The sequence below is a fragment of the Cebus imitator genome, unplaced genomic scaffold (genome assembly GCF_001604975.1).
Source record: "Cebus imitator isolate Cc_AM_T3 unplaced genomic scaffold, Cebus_imitator-1.0 Scaffold10, whole genome shotgun sequence".
NCBI lineage: Eukaryota > Metazoa > Chordata > Mammalia > Primates > Cebidae > Cebus > Cebus imitator.
In genome coordinates this window covers 1,966,446-1,990,401 of record NW_016107325.1, presented here as the reverse complement: position 1 = coordinate 1,990,401, position 23,956 = coordinate 1,966,446, and the positions used below count along the sequence as shown (strand labels likewise).

The 23,956-nt window shown below is 36.6% G+C and overlaps 1 protein-coding gene across 1 annotated transcript in view; it reads left to right on the top strand.

The window, feature by feature from the left end:
• ACVR1C (activin A receptor type 1C) overlaps window positions 1-23,956 on the top strand; it is a 115,939-nt gene that overhangs the window by 35,782 nt on the left and 56,201 nt on the right. The window contains exon 2 of the mRNA XM_017546962.2: window positions 13,202-13,432. Within this exon, the coding sequence (XP_017402451.1) occupies window positions 13,202-13,432 (231 nt within the window). The remainder of the gene's footprint in view (window positions 1-13,201; window positions 13,433-23,956) is intronic.

Here is a 23,956-nt window from a genome sequence, read left to right as displayed (position 1 = left end):
GAGGCCAAGATGGGTGGATCATTTAAAGTCAGGAGTTTGAGACCTGCCTGGCCAACATAGTGAAAGCCTACCACTACAAAAAATACAAAATTAGCTGGGTGTGGTGGCGAGCCCCTGTAATCCCAGCTACTCAGGAGGCTGAGGCAGGAGAATCACTTGAACCTGGGACATGGAGGTTGTAGTGAACTGAGATAGTGCCACTCCATCTCAAAAAAAGAAAAAAGACTATTAAATGAAATGTAACATTATAAAATACAATTATGTTTATCCACATTTGAAATTTTTAAAAGATATCCTTGATTTTGGTAAAGTCAGACCTTAATTCTGGGATTTATGTCTTTACTTTCTTGATTGGTATTATAATACTCTTTTTTTCTTTTTTAAATGTGAGCTATTTAATTTTTATTCTTTTAATAAATATTTTAATTAATAAATCAATTGTATGTGTTTATGAGATATAATGTGTTGTTTTGATATGTATACAGTATGAAATGATTAAATCAAGTGAATTGACTTCTTTTTTGAAATGATAGTAATAGAGAATGCTTTATTTTTTCAGTGTTCTTCCTTGACAAAACAAAAATTTGGTGTAACCCTTCGTTGGGTCCCCAAATTATTTTTGAAATTTTACTGGTCAATGAAATTTCCAGATCTGGTAACCACTGTTATCAGGTATGATTTTATGGGGGCAAAAATATAACAACGATAAGACCAATGGGACCTAAGTGAATATGCAAATTATAATACACATGAAGGGCTTAATTATCAGTTTCTCATTTCTTCTTACAATTTAGAAAGACTTCATTGGCAATATTTGGATGGGTGGAATCTTTTGATGCAAACAAGAGATTTCTCTTAATAAATACCAGTCTAGCAAATCCTCCCAGGCTAGAATGGTTATCTTCCAGGGTGTTAGAGATTGGATTGCCACCATTTCCAAATGAAAAAGCGTCCTCAAATCATCTCTGCATTGATTTGCTTCTAGATAAGGCATTTTATTTAAAAATTTCAAATAACAGAAAATCAAGATTGCGAGATCTTATGATCATTTTAAAGAGACATGGGTTTTAAAAATGTTTGAGAAATGCAAATCTGGAGTGGAGGTCATTCTGTAAAAAATAGCCTGCGTCCTGTGTCTGCTGCCACTAGATGGTACCCGGGGGCGCCGGGAAGCCGTCGGAGAAAGTCTCCCTGGGGTTGTGCTGCCCTCGGGAGGTGGCGGAGCCCCGCAGGAGCTGTCGTGGGACCGAATTCACTGCGCCAAGGTCCAGCGGACAGCTAGGGTGTCCCAGCGGACAGCTAGGGTGTCCCGGCGAACCCGGGGTGCCCCTCCGCAAACTCCTCAGGCGAAGGGGAGGCGCAAGCCCCTGGCCGCTGTTCTTGGGGGAGGCCTCCGAGCTCCAACCTTCAAGTCCAGGCAAGGGGAGCTCCGCAGGGGCCGGCCGGGGCGCCACGGTCCTTGTTGGGGTGGCGAGCGGGCTGGGGACTGGGAATGGAGTTCCATCGGGGGAGTGAGTTTGACCACACACGTTGACAAAGTGGGGGCAGGTTAGTGCCCATGCAGTGCCGCCTCGCAGCAGGAGGTATTTTTCACATTGCCTGGTGGTGGGGTGAGGGGAACTGCAGCAGTTTCTTCAGGCCGGTGGCTGCTGGCTGGACGGTCTTGGAGGACTGCTGAGAGGATGGGCTGGGACTGGTCCTCTGAACAGCTGCAAGGGTGAACATGTGTACTTCTCAAGATTATCCTACAAGAAACCCTCCTGTCCCCTCCCCTATCTCTTACCCCAGCCTCAGCCGGATTCAGTAGTGCTCCACATCTGTGTCCCAATGCAGCTCACAGCTCCTACATGTGTCCCTGGCTCAGTTTACCACACTGTCCTAACATCCTTTAACCTACACAGCCAAGTTCCTTTAGTGTATGTCTTTTCTCTCTCCTCTCTCCTTCCCTCCCTGTCTTGACTGTTTGCAGAAGAGTTTGGCATGTAGTAAAATACTCTTTAAATAATGATGTAAAACACTTATCTAAAGACTTGCCATAAAGTAATTCACTTACCACTGTCAAGGAGATTTGTATCTATGATTTGGATGATCCATATCAAAATTCCATACATATTTAAGTGCCTAAAAAACAAATCAGCAAGTGAAAGAAAATATTGACTGTTTAGAAAATATCTGGATGGGAGATTTTCTAGGCTTGAAAGCAAAATAAGAAATTGCAGAGTAAAATATTGATAGACACAGTTTACATCTATCATGTTATTAGGATTTTAATAAGAACATCACTATGCATATCTAATGTAAAACTCCACAAGTAATACGTGGAGAGGTTGTTAACAGTAGTGGATTGGGGGATATAGGATTAGGAGTGATCCCATATTTTATTTTACTTCCTTCTTTATATTGTGTGTATTACTTGACTTCTTTTTGACAAGGGGCAAGTATCTTTTTTCCCCCAAATTAATGAAGATAATGTGTTAGGAAAAATGCAAATAAATATCAAAGTGGGAAGAGCTACATGTAACACATATGACAAAGGATTTCCATATCTATTCTATATCTTTATAAAAACCTCTTTCAAATTGAGAAGAAACTTTAAAATTCATCCAAGAGCTAAATAGCATGGACAAAAATTTCTTCTGTACTTTGCAGTTTTCTACAATTTGTAATTCAATACATCTTTATTGAATTTTTACCACACTGTCAAACCCTATTCTAAATGTTGGGGATATGATGGTAGATAAAACAGAAGGGCTCAGCTCTCAAGAAGTTTTCATTCTAGCGGGGCTAATATAATAACAAAGAGGCTAGGCATGGGGGGCTCATGCCTGTAATCCTAGCACTTTGGGAGACCGGGGCGGATGAATCACGACGTCAGGAGTTCAAGACCAGCCTGGCCAACATGGTGAAACCCCATGTATACTAAAAATACAAAAATTAGCTGGGCATGGTGGTGTGTGCCTGTAATCCCAGCTCCTTGGGAGGCTGAGGCAGGAGAATTGCTTGAACTGGGACCCTGGAGTCGGAGGTTGCAGTGAGCTGAGATTGTGCCACTGTACTCCAGCCTGGGCTACAGAGCAAGATTTTGTCTCAAAAATAAATAAAAGTAAAAAAGCAAATTACAGATTGTGATACATAGCAGGAAGGATGGGAAGCAGATCCTTGAAGAACGGGAATCAGTGAAGATTCCTCTGAGGTAGTGACATTTGAGCTAAGACCTGGAGAATGAGAAGAAAGGGGAGAGTACAACAGGCAAAGCAGGCAAAGCAGGCAAAGCCAGCAAAGGGAAAAAGAAGAATGGCTGTTGAGGTGGGAAACATATCACAGCTGCAAAAAGGAGACCAGTGCTCTGGAACTCTGAGTTATGAGAGATGAGGTTGGAGGAGTGGGAAGAATCCAGACTATTAGCCTATCAGGTCATGATAACGATTGTGGATTTTGCTTTATTCTAAATGTAATTGGAATCCATTAAACACCAGTATTCTCTTGAGCAGAAGACAATAGATTGAGAAACCCCAATTACTGGGGAACAGTTTGGTGAGGAACCATTTAGGCTGCAGAGTAAGAAAATAACTTCATAAACGAAGTAAGAATTATGTGTGAGGAGTGGCAGAGGAAATGTGTTCTGTGATTGGGAATATTCTTTTCTTTGACCCTTTAAATAGGGTCTGTTTTATTCCCCTACACAGCTACAAAGTCTAAACTGGGCCAGAGGACTCCAGGTAGTCCGTATCCTCCCTAAGGAAACAAAGGTTCAGGCTTGGAGACACTGCTGTCTACCCAAGAGCAGTTATCACCAACTGCCACCCCTGCCAGTCTGTTGCCCAGTCAAGCCTTGACTTCCAAAGGCAGGAAGGAGAAGGCTGCCATCTTCCTATCCAAGAATTCTGCATTTTCATCCTTTCAAAGGGATGTTTTAAGAGAATCCACTTGAATAATTTTTGTCATGAACCATTTGGAGTATGTTGTATCCCTTTATGGTTGATTAATAATTGTCCCACTCTGGAAGAGCGTCACAGCTAAGATTATTAATGGTATTTCTGGAAAAAGCCTTTTTTGAAACGTGAAACTTTCAGTTAATCACTGCTCTGGTAAGCAAAAATGCTAAACTGAGAAATTTTCCCATTAAGTTTTAAAATTGCACTGAAAGCTTTATGACACTGTGCTGTCATACATGTCCTTTCTGTATTTATTCAAAATTCTGAGGCAGTAAGTAAATGAATAACATCATTCTAGCCAGTTTTAAACTCTAATTGCTGTCAGGTATTGAAATATTATTGGGAAACATTTTCATGTCTACTTAGTAGAATGTAGAGTGATCCAATTGCACAAGTGTGGTGCTGTTTTGTCCCTTTTGGTCCTGTGTACCATTTCTGTGATCCTATGGATACTAAGATTGAGGGACTCAGCAACAGTCTCTAGATGTCTCACATAACTCAGAGAGGCTATGAACATTTTCAGGCCTCCATCACTTTCCCCTCATTGCCCCCAAATTTCATGCTGATATTGGAAAGCACATTCAATTCTCATTTGATACATATAGTATAACAAAAACGATCTTTAATATTAATTAGAGAAGTTTTGCTGATTTATAAACCAGTGGAATTCTCTCACTCACTGAATTTGGGGGCCCAGACCCATCCTGTTCACATTCCCAACCCCAGCAGTCTCATCTATTGTAGGTAATCCTTAAGTCACTTATATTAAGAATTGTGACACAAATTCAGAGTAGCAGAGGATTGTAGAACTGGAGGGGTCTTTAGAAGTCTTCTAGGCTGCTTCTTAACCTCTTCATTCTACAGGTGAGGAAAATAAGGTCTGGAGAGATTGGGGAACTTGTTTGAAGTCAGGTGGCTGGTAGTAGAGGTGAGCTAAAACCTCCAGTTTCTATCAGTGTTGCCTTTGGACTGAGAACATTTCAAATGGTTAGTACTAATAAGATGTGCTGAACTCTAACTAAATTGAGCCCTACAGCTGGAAGTTGAAGCGGTTCTTCTGTACAGAATCCCTGCTGGTAGGGTGATTCTATTCCTTCTCATCTATAAGGGTGAGGGCTTCTTTAACAGGGAAAGTAATTGCTACTTTGTGCAAAGGAACAGTATTTCTTTGTGATGGGTGTTTTCTCATATTTGTGGAGTTGTTATTTTTTTTACTTGCAGCCTGAGAAATAGTATTTCTACCAGCTGGATCTTTATTGAAAGCTCATTTGGCCAAAAAGTTGGCATTTATATTGCCCATATTTTATTTATTTAATATATACATATATATTTTATTGTACTTGAGGTTCTGGGGTACATGTGCAGATCATGCAGGATTGTTGCATATGTACATACATGGCAATGTGGTTTGCCCATATTTTATTAATCCTATTTTCTTTCTTTTTTCTATTTTCCCTTATTACTAAGAAAGGTGAATGCTTTGAAATGACCACATGACAAGAAAATAAAATTTTGACAAGGAATAGAAAAGGAAGCTAGGTCTTTGCCTGATTTCCTTTGACCTGTCTGGCTTTCCTTTAGATTTACTAGGGCTAGTTTTCCTGGCTTATTTCCTGCTGCTGTACTTTTCATATTCAGCACACTGAAAAGCTTGAATTGTTCCCTTTGTTAACTCAGGAGTCTGCAAATAATGAAAAGATTACGTATTCAGCAGGTCAAATCTGAGACAGTTTTCTGAATTAAAAAAATATTTTATGTTTCATAGCCTGGTCTAAAACTAGAGAAATTGAATAAGCTAATGTCTAGAAAAGAAGGAGTTTAAGTTAGATGTTTATGTCAAGCACTGGTTAATTTTAGCGTATAGACCCCAAATAGAGGAAACATAGTAATATGTAACCAACATATTGAAAATACTGTCTAATGTGAAACGCCTAATATTTGCCAAGCAAATATTTGGCTTTCTAAGAAGAATAACGCATAAATGCTGATCAATAAATTTGGTTCTTTTTTGTAGTTGGATGTTTTTTATATTTCTGGACACCAGGGTGTGCTAGCCATCACATGTAAATATGGAGGAATATTTATTTTCTGGTTGGTTAGGAATGTGCACATCCTTTAGCTGATGTGGGTAACAGATGTCTTGTGGGTAACAGATGTCTTGCCTTTTAGAGACCAATTGGCAAAGAGCAGATAAAGAGGGATAATTAAAGGGGTAGGAGGAGACAAAAGCGAAGCACAATTTTCCCTGTCGTGAAAAATCTAATAAAACTCCTTATTATGGGTAATTGTTTTCCTTCTTCAACCTAATTTGCTGTCCCTCTCCATAGGACTCAAGTACATTGTAAACGGAAAGTATAAAATAATTATGAGACATGACTACTGCCTACTATCAAACCAGATTTGTTCTGTCACAGAATATTGTAGTGTAACTGATGCAATGAACATCAGTTTTTTAAAAAGATGAAATACAAAATCATGTCTAATTACTAATTGCAACTTATATTGTAATTGGCAGCACAAAGGTTCTATGTTGAGGATTGTTATATTAACTATATTAATAGAAAATATAGTTTAATTATATGTCAAATGCAATAATACAGTGGACTGGTGGGAAATGAAATATGAGACTGAGTATGTAGTATGTTACTTATTCATCTTAGATCCTTTTTAGTTTGCTGTTTGTTCTCTGTCAGTGCTATGGTCCTGCCAGTTGAACTGGAATGAATGGGAACATTCAGCAGATGTTTGAAGCCATTATCATTAACACATCCTCAATTTTGCCAGTGTTTTTTCATCATGCAAGATTTAAAGTAAGGTGTCACTTTCTGTCTTCTTTTTTTGGGACGGAGTTTTGCTCTCGTTACCCAGGCTGGAGTGCAATGGCGCGATCTCGGCTCACTGCAACCTCCGCCTCCTGGGTTCAGGCAATTCTCCTGCCTCAGCCTCCTGAGTAGCTGGGATTACAGGCATGCGCCACCATGCCCAGCTAATTTTTTGTATTTTTAGTAGAGACGGGGTTTCACCATGTTGGCCAGGATGGTCTCGATCTCTTGACCTCGTGATCCACCTGCCTCGGCCTCCCAAAGTGCTGGGATTACAGGTGTGAGCCACCGTGCCCTGCCCACTTTCTGTCTTAACTATATTACCTAGGTCTATATTATTCTTATGATTTGTACTTTTTACTTTTAACCAAAGTAAATTTTTTGTAGCTTGTTAAACATTCGGTGCGTATCCACATAATTCCTTGGTAAGAACTATTATGTAATCATTTTTTATAAGGAGCCAGTAGTGCTTCAAAGAGAAAGTATCAGATTATGTACTCAGAGCCTTACTTAATACAGAATTTAGATAAAGCTGTAAGGTAAGATTATTTATTTTAGATGCAAGGCACATGACATTGAATTTTATTTGACTGCATGTCCCCTCAGAAAATAGGTAGGTAGAATTCATTTCAAAAATGCCAGCGGGGTTTTAAAGGCTATTAGGATAATACACATAAAATTTCAGTTGTCAATTGTTAATTAGTTATGAGCTTCTTTCCGCTGTATTAGAATTCTATTTTATTCACAATTGCTAGAAGTTTGTGGGGTGGGAGAATTGTTCACGTGCCCAATTTTTTAAAAATGGCAGCTTTCATGGGATAGAAGCACCATTGCTTGAGTAGCCTAGAGACTGCTACATAGGCCTGTCACTTTATCTTTTTGAGCCTCAATTTGTTATATATGAAATGGAGATAGTGACAACTAACTCCCGCAGTTGCGGTGGGATTATATGAGATGATGAATGCATATGAAACTGACATATATTTAATTGTTGAGTGCTTTATGATTGTCTTCACTCAGCGGATTCATATTCCTTAGTTAGTTGTGTTAGTTGCTAAGCTTCTCTTGGACATAGAGCATCCAAGGAGATTCTGATGAAAGGTCTAGTGACAAATGGTTTGAGATTGTGTGTCAGAAGAGTTACTCTTTTTCCTACCTTTAGCCCCTTAAAATATGAAAGTGAATAATAGCCATAGTGCAGCAAGTTTCTTAATTGAATTTTTTCTACTTTGCAATTGTAGATTTCCATAAACCGTATATATGTAGGGTCATAAAATATTGGTGGTATGTAAGCGTTTAAGATTTCTGGACCCAGTTACCCTATGTTGTTCATTTTCTATTTTCAAAGGACATCACTGAGGTTATTTAAAGTTAGATGTCTTCCCCAAGGTCAGTTAGCAAGTTAGTGACAGAGTGAGGGCTGGGACCTTTGTCTTTTCCTGAATTTCTTGGCTAGACCATCACCAGATACCACCTGCTTGTGTGACCTTCTAGAATCTAGTCTGGGCTGTTGAAAGGAGAGCAGTCAAATCACTCTTGACAGAGCAGAAAGAGATGCATTTCTTTCTTATGCCTTTTAAAGGGTCTCTGCACTCTAGTTCATTAGGCTATTCCTTTATGCAATACAAATTTATTTTGATTGTTTTGCTTGTTTGCATAAGGCAACTGGCTTTATCTCCTTCAGTAGAAGGAGAGAGAGTCACTAACTCTTTATATAGTATTTCCTATGTGCTGGACATTGGTCTAAGGGCTTTACATAGATTAATTTATTCTCCACAACAACACTATGAGGAGATATTATTATGTCTTAATAAAATTCCTGTCTTTCATATAAGAAAATAGAGGTACAGGAGGCCAAGTAATGCCTAAGATTACAAAGCTAGTATAACCAAATTTGTAAGATTGGAAATGGAAAATACTAGAAAGATTCTATTGTCAGTAGAAACCTAGATGAATGGTGGCCCATAATATGAGCTCTCTTTTTTGCAAGGGAAGTGCCTTGAAAATATGTTCTAAAACACTAGATTTTATCTATATAGCGCTATGGAATCCCAATCAATTTAGGATATATGGTTCTTCTGTAGCACATAAATACCGATGAAAAAGTATATTTATTAATGTTGGCCACCACTGGAATAAATAGGAAAGTCAGCTGTTATGCTTAGTTCAATGTTGATAACAAAACCTTATTTTATTTTAGGATTGTGTAGGGCTGTTGACCCCACAGGGTCATGGGGTGTCCCTTCTGGTTTGCTGAGGTGCTGAATCTGAGAAATAAAGAGACAGGACACTGAAGAACTGGAGAAGAGCAGCTGGACTCAGGGGGCCACACCACCTATGAGCGGAGACAGGCGAGGCCCCGAATGTCCAGAAGCGTCTGTATTAGGTACAAGGAGGTGGAAGAGTCATAAGTGAGGTCATCATCTATAGGCTTAGTGATAGGGCATACATAATCATGTGAGTAACAAGCGAGGGGGCCACCCCATTATGTTACCTGGGCAGAGAGGTGGGCCGTGCGTGGTAGGGGGCGATGCCATCTGCACTAGTAGAGGGTTGTGTACAGAAAGGGGGTCCACTCCCATTAGGTTACTAAGCAGGGAGGTAGGCTGTGTGCAGCAGGTGTCGTGCACAATACTTCTTACCTGGGGGCTGGAGACTTCAAAGGATTTCTAATAGAAAGATACTGTAAGCCAATGCAGTGGGAGCTGACAGACTTGTGCTCTTCTCTAAGATATTTATGGGAGGCTGATTTGAGCTAGCACAGAAGCGAGAAAAGACTGACGGGGTATATAGTCGCCATGACCTGGTCACACCAGAGGCGTTCTTCTCCCTCGGTTATTTGCAGGATCTCAGGCTTGAGGCCTACTTTCCACAGGAAATGCATGCAAGGTACTACAACTCCTTTATCAGGAGGAGAGGCTCTTGCTCCAAGCCTGCCATACAACGTATGCCCTTTCAGGCAGGGATGCCACCGCCTGGGTCTTTGGTTCTTGTCCTGGTCTGGCTGTTTTTCCATGTACTGCTTCTGCTCTGTGACTGCTCTAGGCATTCTTCCTACTACAAACTACTATGTGGTTATATAGAAGGATTATATAAGTCAGCACTAAATGTGTTGGTACAGCTCTGACTACAATACCTATAGGATTATATAGAAAGATTATGTGGAACTAGATGTAAGTACTAAGTATGATTATATAAGCTAGATATATGTAAGCAGTAAGTTATACTTCAGGCACTAATTCTATAAACTAACATATGATTATATATAAAGGATTATATAAAGGAAATAGCTGAGTTATAACACTATAAACTAAGGTATTCTTCCGGTACTAATTGTGCCTGGGGTTTGCACAGCTCTCCTTCCTTCGTGCCCATGTTTTGGGGCTACCCACAGGATTGTATTTCCCCTAGGACAACAATAATAAAAATGTTTTTAGGAATGATGCTTCATCAGTTAAGAAAAATTATTGATAGAAGAGAATAATTTTTGTATGATTGATATATAATTTGTTATTTCTTAAATATCCAGTTATATAGGTATATTATCCATTTTTGCTCCCATATCGGTATTTGAAGTTAAATGAAAATTGTCATTTATGTATCAAATATTTTACAAGTATAAAATCAACTCCAATTTGAGCGATTCACAATTTAAAGACTTTAATTTTAGTAACAATAATTATATGGTAAAAATTTGGACATTTAGATAATTATGGGAGGGCAGTTGTGCTTTAATGAAAACTTCATTAAATTAATAATACATTTATTTATTTATTTTGTTGCATTTGCCTTTGGGGTCTTAGTCATACATTTTTTACCTAGGGAATGTTGAGAATAGTTTTTTTTTTTTTTTTTTGTTTCTTTTTTTTTTTTTTTTTTTTTTGTAGGTTTTCTTCTAGAATTTTTCTGGTTTTCGGGCTTAGAGTTAAGTCTTTAATTGAGCTGGAGTTAATTTTTGTATAATGTGAGAGGGGGATCCAGTTTCATTCTTCTACATGTGGCTATCCACTTTTCCAAGCACCATTTATAGAATAGAGTATTCTTTCCCCAGTGTATTTTTTGTGTGCTTTGTCAGAGATCAGTTGGTTGTAAGTATGTGGCTTTATTTCTGGATGCTCTATTCTGTTTCATTGATCTATGTGTCTACTTTTATACAAGTACCATGCTGTTTTGGTTACTGTAGCCCTGTATTTATAGTGTAATTTGGAGTCAGGTAATGTGATGCCACCATATTTGTGCTTTTCGCCTAGGATTGCTTTGGCTACTCAGGTTCTTTTTTGATTCCATAAAAATTTTAGGATTTTATTTTCTAATTCTGTGAAAAATGATGTATTTTGATAGGAATTTCACTGAATCTGTAGATTGCTTTAGGCAGTATGGTCATTTTCACAATATCGATTCTTCCAATCTATGAGCATGGGATATTTTTCCATTTGTTTGTGTCATCTGTGATCGCTGCACAACCAAAGAAATAATTAGCAGAATAAACAGATGACCTTTAGAATGGGAGAAAATATTTGCAAAGCATACATCCAAAATAGGACTAATATCCAGAATCTACAAGGAACTCAAGAAAATTAGCAAGAAAAGAAAGCAAATAATCCCATGAAAAGGTAGGCAAATGACACGAACAAACACTTCTCAAAAGAAAACATACAAATGGCTAACAAATATATGAAAAAATGTTCAACATCATTAATCATCAAGGAAATGCAAATTAAAATCACAGCAAGATACCAGCATACCCCAGCGAGAATTGCCATTATTAGAAAGTCAAAAAACAATAGATGTTGGTAAGGGTATGGTGAAAAGCAAATGCTTATACCCTGCTGATGGAAGTTAAATTATTACAGTGTCTGTGGAAAACAGTATGGAGATTTCTCAAAGAATTAAAAATGGAACTACCATTTAATCCAGCAGTCCCACTACTGAATATCAAAAAGATACCTGCATGTGTATGTTTATCTCAGCACAGTTCACAATTGCAAAGATATGGCATGACTTACGTGTCCATCAACTGATGAATAAAAACATGTGGTGTGTATATGTGTATACACACTATCTGTCTATCTATCTATCTATCTATCTATCTATCTATCTATCTATCTATCTATCTATCTATGTATCTATATCTATATGTCTGTCTGTCTATCTACCTATCTATCTACACATGCATACACCATAGACTACTACTCAGCCATAAAAAAGAATGAAATAATGTCTTTTGCAGCAACTTTTGATGGAACCAGAGACCATTATCCTAAGTGAAGTAACTCAAGAACAGAAAACCAAATACTGCATGTTCTCACTAATAAGAGGGAGATAATCTATTCGGGTGATGGGTATGCTAAAAGCTGAGACTTCACCATTATGCTGTTCACCCATGTAACCAAAAACAACTTGTACTCCTAAAGCTATTGAAATTAAAAAAATTTAAAAACAGTAATACAAAGCTTATTTAGTATTACAGTATTTAGAAACAATATATTTAAATAAAAGCTGAATAAATCACAACCACTAGACGCTTATGCTGATGAATGCTTTACATCAAAACATAAATAGTCACCACTTTGGACGTGAGTTAGTGGTGTGTGTGTGTGTGTGCGTGCGTGTGTGTGTGTGTGTGTAGTAAGTGGAGAATGTTGGGGAGGTGTATGATAGTGAACAGATTAATTTAACAAAGTGTAATTTTTCACAGTTGTATTTGTGTAGATATTCTAAATTCTATTATTGGTGTGCTTTGCTTTATGGACTAGATGTATGCATTAAGGAAAATTACCTGAATGTCATGGTGTTTGTTCAAATGATTTATTCCAAGATACGTTCTTTAGTGAAGAGGGGAAATATAGTGGCTCACCAATGGCTTAAAGGAACTACAACAATAACATTTGTGTTAAAGTATCACAGAAAATAAATATAAAGTCTCACAACGATTTTTTAGAGACATAAATATCTATGGTTAGTTTTGCGTTTAGCACATTTGCTTGAAAGTTTAAAGGAAGGAGGGCAAATGAAGAGAACACACTGAATTGTTTGGTTACACAACTGCCGTAACCCCACTTTAAGGTTCTACGAGTGATGCTGGACAGCTCCCCTTGGTTGCCGTGATACTGTTTCCTAGCATTTCCTAGGAGCTATTGATTTAGGAATGAGATGATTGAACTTAATAAGGGGGGATTTAGGGCATGGATGAGGAAAATTCATTAAATATAGTAGCAACTGAATAAATTCACAAAAATATTAGCAATAGTAAATAATTGGGCAGACTATTTAGTGAAATAACATGACAGAGAGGGAGTAACAGCTTAGCATGTGTTTAGCAAGTGTTTTTATTTAAACCCTTTTTCCATTTTCATTAAGATTGAATTTATATTCTAAGGTATTATCAAATAAAGTAGCATGATGTCTTTTGTATTTTAAATCTTTTTTCCTTACTCTTTCCAGGACTGAAGTGTGTATGCCTTTTGTGTGATTCTTCAAACTTTACCTGCCAAACAGAAGGAGCATGTTGGGCATCAGTCATGCTAACCAATGGAAGAGAACAGGTGATCAAATCCTGTGTCTCCCTTCCAGAACTGAATGCTCAAGTCTTCTGTCATAGTTCCAACAATATTACTAAAACTGAATGCTGCTTTACAGATTTTTGCAACAACATAACACTGCACCTTCCAACAGGTAAGGGGTTTATCTTTGTTCATTCCAAATTTAATTTTACTCTTGGGAAACTATAAGAATGGTAGAAATCAAACTGTCTTATGTTTCTTTAAGAAAATCTGTTTTACAGTTCTCTTTTTAATTTTGGCTGGCAAAATTCTCTAGAGTCGAGCTGAGGTTGAGTTTTAAAAAACTGCACATCATTGTCAAAACATTGACAACAACATAACAATTTTGAAGAAATGTGTTCACGTGAATTGTATTTTTGAAATGATTAATGGACATAAAGTAAAATGTAAATTTTTATGGATTTTTAAAAAAGAAATTGAGATTGCTTCTTGGCTTTTTGGCTAAGATCATGTGTAAAAGAAATTGAGATATATACCAGGAAGAAAAAGAGCATAACTAAAAATAGCAGATTGCCAACTTTTATGGGGACAGAATCTTTTTTTCAGGGGTATCCTCTGCATATCTTCTTCATCTACCCACATTCAAGCAAGGGCACACCCTATAGAGACAGAAGCAGAATGGAATTCGACCTTTGATCATTGTTCAGATGTGTTTCTGTCTTTAGTCAAATTATACAGTGCTTTATCCTAATTTATAAGATGCTCAAAATCCTGATCTGGCCCTTTATCAGGAATCTGGGATCTGCAACTTTGAGAGATATTAACAGGCATGTAGTTCTGAATTTAAAACTAGTTTAGGATGTGAAAATGGTCCTGCAGTTGAATTTCTTTAATATTTTTAATATAACAATAATTTAATGATTATCAGTACAGTTATATCTATATGGAGATACATATACCTCCTTACAAATTAACATTTTAAGGCAATGTTATGTAATCTCAGATGTTCATATGTCATCATATCAATATACCACTGAAGCACTTTTTACCTATTTTTAAAATAAACTAACTGCCTTTTAATTGAAAAACATTTATTTCATAAAATATAGTATCATGATCTCAAATTAAAAACCAGTTTACTTGCCCTAAATAGAAGATAACTATGTAAATAAACAAACAATGCTACTGCATTTCAGTTAGGTATTTTGCATTTTCTCTTTGTTTAAAGGAGAGAAGAAATAAGTGTAAAAGACATATTAGCAGGAAACGAGACTTTTTGATACAAAATTAAAAAAAAAAGAAAAACTAAGAGAATAAGAGAAGGAATCATTATATGACTCAGTGCTGTTTAATATTATGTTTGTTTACCATCCCAATTCATCTCAGAAAAAGCTTTTAAAGTAATTCCATGTACTACTGCTAGTACTTGTCCCAATCCTTGGAAACACTGTTTTAAGGCATTATCATGTATACCGCAACTTCAAAAGTTATACTTGGCATATTTCATCCCTGAACGGTACTTGCAGTCATGGATTTTAGACCACACTTATTCTCTCTGTCTCAGATTCCATAGACATCCTTGCTTTGGTAGTGATCTGGGATCTATTATGGACACTTGTTTCCTTACATTTTATCCCCCAGTTTATCTGTGCACCAGAGATACCCTAAAGTGAAGGCTCCTTATGTTTGATGGTCTTCTCCATAGCCAAATACAAAGGATTTTGGGGGTGAAAAGGAGAGTCTCCTCATTAGCTGTGGCAGTGACCTATAATGTGTCTTTCCAATAGGGAACGATCCTTAAGACTACATACTTTGACCTAAAAAAATGTATTAGAGGGCAAGATGTCTCTAATCTTGGGCAAATCAAAGGTACTTAGTGTAGCTAGAATGTAGCTCCTCCCCAGCCCAACTCTAAATTCTGCCAAAGTACTGAGAGGTCTATATGTTCTACCCTTAAGTTAGTCAGGAACCGGTCTTTCTTTTTCAAAAATTAACTTCATTAAGGTCTAATTTAGGTATAAGAAAGTGTACACATTTTATTATTTATTTATTTATAAAAAATAGTTTATCAAGAATATATGTGATGAACAGTGGGAGGACAGCAGGTGATTTTTTTAATGTGCACATTGGTTGTCATTTAGGTATCTTCTTCTATAAAGCGTCTATTCAAGTGTTTATGAAAAATTGGGTTTTTTATCTCTTGTGGTTGAATATGAAGAGTTCTTTATATATTCTGAATACAAGTCCTTTATTAGATACATATATTGTGACTGTTTTCTTCCATTCTGTGGTTTGCCATTTTGTTTTCTTGAAGGTATTTTTTACAGAGCACAAAGTTGAAATTTTGTTGAAGTCTGATCTATCTTTTTTTAAAAAAATTATGGTAGTTAACTAGTTTCATGTCCTGAGTTTTTGTCTACTCAAAACTTATATATGTATATTTTTATGGTTTCTTCAAGAGGTTTTATTTCAGTTTTTATAGTTAGTTTCAATTTTTACATTTAGTTTCAACTTAATTTGTGTTATTATGTGAGGTTAAGGTGAAGTTTTATTTTTTCCATGTGGATATGAAGTTGTTCTAGGATCATTAATTGAAAGTCTATTCTTTATTCATTGAGTTATGGTGGCACTTTGGTTGAAAATAATCTTATATATGTGGGTGTATTTCTGGCCTCTTCTATTTGATTGTTCTATATGTCTTCTATTACTGTCAAACTGTTTAGATTATTGTAGTTTTATAGTACGTATTGAAATCCAGTTTTGTGACTTCTCCAACTTTGTTTTCCCAAATTGATTTGCCTATTATAAGTCCTTTGCATTTTTATTTAAATTTTAGAATCCACTTGACAATTCCTACAAAAACACATGCTGAGATTTTGATTAAATTAAGTATATAGATTAATTTGCAGATAATAATCATGTTCATGTTCACAATATTGAACTTTTAATCCATGAACATAGTATTTTTTTTTACTTATTTAGTTCTGCACTTAACATGCTTTGTAGTTATCAGAGAAGAGATTTTATAAATATTTTGTTGATTTTATCTCTAAGTAATGCATGCTTTTGATGCTATTGTGAATGGTATTTTTAACATCTCAATTTCTAAATATTAATTGCTAGTATATGATGATAAAATTAATTTTCCTTCTATTGAATTCATTATATACTGAAAGCTTGTGAAAATAAATTATAGACCAGGTGCAGTGGCTCACGCCAATAGTCCCAGAATTTTGGAAGGCCAAGGCGGGTGGCTCACTTGAGGTTGTGAGTATGAAACCAGCCTAGCCAACATGGTGAAACCCCAATTCTACTAAAAATTAGCTGGGTATGGTGGTGCACGCCTGTGATCCCAGCCACTTGAGAGGCTGCTGGAACCTGGGAGGCGGAGGTTGCAGTGAGCCAAGATCACGCCACTGCACTCCAATCTGGATGATATACCGAGACTCCATCTCAAAGTATATATAATATATACATTATATATATATATACACACACACATATATGTTATTTATGATAGGTATACATTATCACATCATATATATGATAAATATGTGTGTGTGTATATATATTAGCTCTAGTAGCTTTTTTCTAGATTCTTTGGCATTTTCTGCATATATAATCATCTTATCAATGAATATAGACCATAATTTATATCTTCCATTCTGATACATAGATAATACAGAATTTTCTTTCTTTTGTGTTTTTGCACTGGATGGAACCGCCAATATAATGATGAATAGGAGTGGTGAGAGTGAAGATCCTTGCCTTTTTCCTGATTCTAGGAGGAGTGCATTCATTCTTTTACTCTTAAGTATGATGTTAACTCTGGGTATTTTGTAGATGCCTGTTATCAGTTGAGGAAATTTGCTTGTATTCCTAGTTTGGTGAAAATTTCTCTTTAAAATCATGAATGGATGTTAAAGTTTTAAAACAAAGCTTCATGAGTTTATTGAGATTATCAAGTGATTTTTTTCTTTAGTCTCTTCATATGATGGATTGCATTAATTGGTTTTCAAATGTTATCTATAATAGGGAATATATGTATTGTCTGGCCACTAATTAATGTCTACAAGAAATGCTGTGTAACATTTAATTGAATTTAAGCTTCCTTTTAATTTTTTTTTTTTTAAAGACAGTGCCTTGTTCCATGGCTCACTGCAGCCTTGAACTCCTGGGCTCAAATGGTCTTTCTACCTTAGCCTTCTGTATGTGGGACTACAGGAACATGCCACCACACCTGGCTAATTTCAAAAGAATTTTTTTTGAGATGGTGTCTGTCAGTGTCGCCCAGGCTTATCTCAAACTCATGGCCTTAAGCAATCTTCCTCCCTCGGCCTCCCAAAATGTTGGCATTACAGGCATGAGCTACTGCACATGGTCAGATGCAAACCTTTTTATTTGAAAACGCTGGGGACTTTCCGGCTGAGCACTGGATGATGTAGCTAGTGCCAATAACTCCACTGTTTCTGCGTCATCAGAGGGTGTGATTGACATCTCCCCCTCTGCCTGTAGGGATTTGTCAATTTCAAAGTGATCACAAAATAGGAAATACAGAAATGCACTCTGTAAAGTAGATAGTGTGATATTTCTACAGTGCTTGATAGTCTGCATCATGTCCATGTACTACACAGTAGAAGAAAGGTCGGGAGGTGACCAGAAGAAGTAGGACAAAATCTTGGACTTCCCTTTACAGTTTCATCTGAAAGCCAAGTGGATCCTTGCCTCTCTGGCTCTTTCATCAGTCACCCCAGATGGTGGGGTCATTTCTGGGTAGCTGACTTGATGTAAGTGCAGTAACTCAGTCTCGTGCTTCAGCTGGTCCTCTCTTCTGCACTTAGATCCTATTTGTAACAGTTGGACCTTTGCTTTATTTTTTTTGTGGTTACAAAATTTTTCTCCTGACTGTAGCTCATGACTCTCTTCCCCTAGTGGGTGTGTACCTTTACAGTGGGTTTTGCCTGTGAGCCCCCTAATCAGTCCCCCTCAATTCTTCTCACAATTCCTGCCTGATTTTGTGTAATTTTGGCTTTCTGTCTCTATTCAGCAATGTCTCTTAAACTCTTTTTTTCATATTTTCTAATTTTTGAATCGTTGATGATTTCAATATCTACAGTCTCTGTGGGTTTGGTTTTGCTGTTTTTTATTCTGCTAAGTCATATTCTTGGTGACTTCTTTCCTTGTGTTTTTTAATGATTTATTTTATTGTGAGCTCATGGTCTTGGGAAACTTTATCTGGAGGAAACCTTTGAAGCATGTGTTTAAAATTTGTTTCTTCAGAGAAGATTTATATTAGCTTCTGCCAGCTGCTTGGGTGCTACCAACCCAAAACCAGTGTTTCAATTAGGTTTTGGGGGCCAGCATAATAGAGCGAATTCTGACTCTAAGCCTGCCTGTAAGGATTACACACTTGTGAGGAACTCTGAGACGTTTTGGTTTTTCTTCTACTTTACCCAAAGTCAGTCTTGTGACACACAAGCATATACCGTCTCTCTTTGTAGAGCTTTCTGTTTTGTTGTTTTGTTTTGTTTTCATGGCAGCGCCATTCATAGTTGTCTGATTTATGCAAGAATCACTGATCTGACCTTTCACTGTTTCGGGAATCGTGTTTTATTTCCCAGCCTCGTGATACAGTGTGGTAAACTGAGCACTTCACCACCAAGAGCTGGCAGATGCCTCCAGGGTCAAGGCAGCCACAGTGCTCAATCCCCTCTCTGGATCTGTACTTTATTCTTGGCTCTTGAGCCCGAGCAATTCATTTATTTTTGCACCAGCTTTATCATAAAATAGAAAAAAATTATTTATATTTTATTCAGCATTTTTATGTGTACTGTAGCAAGAAGGGTTTCTGTGGACATCTAAAGTGTAACTTGGCAAAAATGGAAATTCTAAGATAGTTTATTTTTGAAATGATGCTGGCATAATTATCTATCCATCTGGAAGAAAACAAGACTGTACCACAGTGTCATACCATATACAAAAATAAATTACAGCTTGATTAAATATCTAATTGTGAAATATAAAACAATTTAAATGTCAGAGAAAATTTAGAGAAAAGATTTTTATGACTTTATAGTATGGAAGCTGTTCTTAAATAAGACAGGAAACCCAGCTGCTATAAAAGGAGAAGAAAGATATAATTGACTTGATGAAAACTAAAATACAAATGAATGATAAAAGATAACATAAATAAAACCAGAAAACATTTTAAATATTGGGTAGAAATATTTGTAGAATATATGACTGGAAAAAGATCACTGTTTAAAAGATAAAGAGCGTGCACGTGTGTGTGTGTGTGTGTGTGTGTGTTAATTGCAGGACAGGGTTTAGGGGAAAGAGAGAGTGCATGAGACAGACTGAGAAAGGGGAAATGCTAAATGAAAAAAAAAATGAGAGCGCATAAACAAATTTTACAGAGGAGAAAATCCAAATGGTCAAATATTGAGAAGATGTTTAACCTTACTATTAGTTGGCATACCATTTTTCCCACCTATTAGATAGGTAAAAGTTTAAAAAAAAAAGTTGTATCAGCTGGGACACTTTCAAATGAAAGTATCAGAAACTTAGATAATAATATGTTAATAAGGAAATTCAGTGACTCACATGACAAGAAATCTGGAAGTAGTTAGGTTCTATTGTTTGTTAACGAGGCTTGACGATGTCACCAGCCTACTTCCATATTGCAGTACTTCCAATAACCAAGCATACAAGGATGTGAGGCAGTATGAATAAAGACAGCAGAAAAGAGCACATACCAGAAAAAGATGATGGCTTTGTATATTGGAATTATCAGACAAAAATTATAGACCAAATATTTTCCAAATGTAAAGAAACAAAAGGCAAGTTGAAAATATTTTTAGAGAATAGGAAACCATTAAAAAGCGACCTAGCAGATTTAAATAATAACAGAAGAAAACTCTTAAAATAAAAAATATGGTAACTAATTTGCAAAACTTAGGAACAGGTTTATGAACAATTAGCATAAGAATTATTGGAGAGAAATAGGGGTCTTAAATACAGGTCAGAAGAAATATTTTTGTATGGATTACATAGAGAATACAAATGGAATATATGGAAGAGAGGATGACAAATAGAGGAACGTTAAAGAAGAGTTAACAGCTGGGCGCGGTGGCTCACGTCTGTAATCCCAGCACTTTGGGAGGCTGAGTGGGCGGATCACGAGGTCAGGAAATTGAGACCATCCTGTCTAACATGGTGAAACCCCATCTCTACTAAAAAATACAAAAATTAGCTGGGCATGGTGGCGCGCTCCTGTAGTCCTAGCTACTTGAGAGGTGAGGCAGGAGAATTGCTTGAACCCAGGAGGTGGAGGTTACAGTGAGCTAAGATTGTGCCACTGCACTCCAGCCTGGCTCCTAGCAACAGAGTGAGACTCTGTCTCAAAAAAAAAAAAAAAAAAAGAGGAAGAGTTAACACGTGCTTTCACACAGGAGCCCAAAAGAGAGGGGAGAAAAAATTGGGCAAAAGCAGTATCTGCAAAGATAACAGCTCAAAATTTTCCAGAATTGAGAACACCAGTCCCCAAACCCAATAAAGTCAATTAATTAAACCCAATAAAGTCCAATTAATATCAATAGGACAAATAAAAAGACATCCAAAGCTTGACACATCATAGTAAAACTACAGAACACCAAAGACAAAGGGAAGTACTAAAAGTTGACAGAGGAAAAGAGTTTAAATTCAAAGGAGCTGAATTTAATTTAAAATTCATCAATTTAATTGAATATAATGTTAAGTTCAATTTAAATTTAAACTAAATGGATTAACATTAAATTTGGCTCCTTTGAATTATTTAATTAAATTCAATTAAATTGAATTAAATGTTACCCAGTGAACATTTATTAACATGTTAAACCAGGTAAAATTAACATTGTCTTTGAAACAGCAAGAAGTGAAAAGAGAAACAGTGTAATTATACTTGCAATATTTTGAAAGAAAATAGCTGTTAACCGAATTCTATATCCAGCAAAAATATCTTTAAAGAAGGAGGGTAAGGAAGAAGCCCTTATAAAGTAACAGAAATAGAGTGAGTTGCGATTAGTAACCCCTTGATAAAGGAAATTCTGAACAATGTACTTCAGGGAGAAAGAAAGTAACACCAAAGTTCTGACATGCAAGGAGGAACAAAAAGCAAAGACAGTGAGAACATGTGACTAATTCTAAAGAACATTATTGACAATAACAGCTATAATCACGTAGGGCTTTAAAAATATTAATATAAACCATTTGGAGTAATAATGGCATGCTGGATGTGTCAGGATAGGGGCAAATGGACTTAAAATGTTCTATGGACCTTGATTCAGTCTAGGAAAAGGGTAAAAGATATTTTTAAGCATTAATGCTTTAAAAATGCATGTTGTCATTTCTATGTTACTTTTACAAGTAGAAAGTGAGCATATTCTTTCTAAACTTCAGTGGGGAAGATGGAATATTAAAAACAATCTAAAAAATGTCAAGAGGTCTGAGCACACTGGCTCACACCTGTAATCTCAATGCTTTGGGAGGCCAAGGTGGGAGTATTGCTTGAGCCCGAGTTTGAGATCAGCCTAGGCAACATGGCAAGACCCTGTCTCTACAAAAAACTTGTAAAAAATTAGTCAGGCATGGTGGCGTGTGCCTGCGGTCCCAGCTACTTGGGAAGCTGAGGCAGGAGGATTGCTTGAACCCATGTGGTTAAGGTTGCAGTGAGCCATGCTCACACCACTGCACTCCAGCCCGGGTGCCACTGCATTCTGGCCTGGGCAAGAGCATGAGACCCTGTCTCCAAAACAAAAACAAAAATGAAACAAACAAACACAAACAGAAAAACCAAAAGAAGAAAAGAGAAAAGGAAGCACACAGCTGATGTGACAAAGAGAAAGCACCCAAATATATCAGTATAACTAAATGTAAATGATTTAATGTAAATATACTCAGCATTCCAGTTTAAACACAATGATTTTCAAAGTGTAGAAAACAAATTCAATTAAATGTTTAAAGTACATATCTAAAATGAAATTTTATAGAAATGTTGAAATTATTGTGATAGAAAATATTTACCATGCATATATTAAAAGTGTTAGTTTACTTAAATTAATAGAAGACAAAATAGAATTTAATGCAAAAAATTATTATTGTTTAAATGTGTCACTTTGTAATAACTGAAGCTTCATTTTCCAGGGATTTGTTTAAGAAATCTAAATTTCTATGTACTTAAGAATGGAGTCTCAAAAATAAAGAAAATATTTACAGATCTATTAGAATAAATAGAAAAGTCCACAGTCTCAGAGGGAGATGTCAAAATACCATTGTCTTGGTAATTGATATTACAGTAGATTTTTACAAATTTATTTATTTATTTATTTATTTATATATTTTATGGCACTTTAGGTTCTGGGGTACATGTGAAGAACATGCAGGATTGTTGCATAGGTACATACATGGCAATGTGGTTTGCTGCCTCCATCCCCATCACCTGTATCTCAAATTTCTCCCCATGTTATCCCTCCCCAACTCCCTACGGTCCACTGTCCCTCCCATAGTCCCCCCCAACAAACCTCAGTGTGTGATGCTCTCCTCCCTGTGTCCATGTGTTCTCATTGTTCAACACCCACCTATGAGTGAGAACATGCGGTGTTTAGTTTTCTGTTCTTGTGTCAGTTTGCTGAGAATGATGGTTTCCAGTTTCATCCATGTCCCTACAAAGGACATGAACTCATCATTTTTTGTGGCTACATAGTATTCCATGGTGTATATGTCCCACATTTTCCCTGTCCAGTGTCTTATTGATGGGCATTTGGGTTGGTTCCAGGTCTTTGCTATTGTAAACAGTGCCGAAATGAACATACATGTGCATGTGTCTTTATAATAGAATGAATTTATAATCCTCTGGATATACACCCAGTAATGGGATTGCTGGGTCAAATGGAATTTCCATTTCTAGGTCCTTGAGGAATCACCACACTGTGTTCCACAATGGTTGAACTAATTTATAGTCCCACCAACAGTGTAAAAGTGTTCCTATTTCTCCACATCCTCTTCAGCACCTGTTGTCTCCATATTTTTTAATGATTGCCATTCTAACTGGCATGAGATGGTATCTGAATATAGTTTTGATTTGCATTCCTCTAATGACTAGTGACGATGAGCATTTTTTCATATGTTTGTTGGCCTCATATATGTTTTCTTTTGAAAAGTGTCTGTTCGTATCCTTTGCCCACTTTTAATGGGTTTGTTTTTTTCTTGTAAATCTGTTTTAGTTTTTTGCAGATTCTGGATATAAGTCCTTTGTCAGATGGGTAATTCCAAAATTTTTTTCCCATTCTGTTGGTTGCTGGTTCACTCTAATGATTGTTTTTTTTGCTGTGCAGAAGCTCTGGAGTTTAATTAGATCCCATTTGTCTATTTTGGCTTTTGTTGCCATTGCTTTTGGTGTTTTAGCTATGAAGTCCTTTCCTATGTCCTGAATGTTTTTGCCTAGGTTTTCTTCTAGGGTTTTTATGGTGTTAGGTCTTATGTTTAAGCTTTTAATCCATCTGGAGTTAATTTTAGTGTAAGGTGTCAGGAAGGGGTCCAGTTTCTGCTTTCTACACATGGCTAGCTAGTTTTCCCAACACCATTTATTAAACAAGGAATCCTTTCCCCATTGCTTGTTTTTGTCTGGTTTGTCAAAGATCAGATGGTTGTAGATATGTTG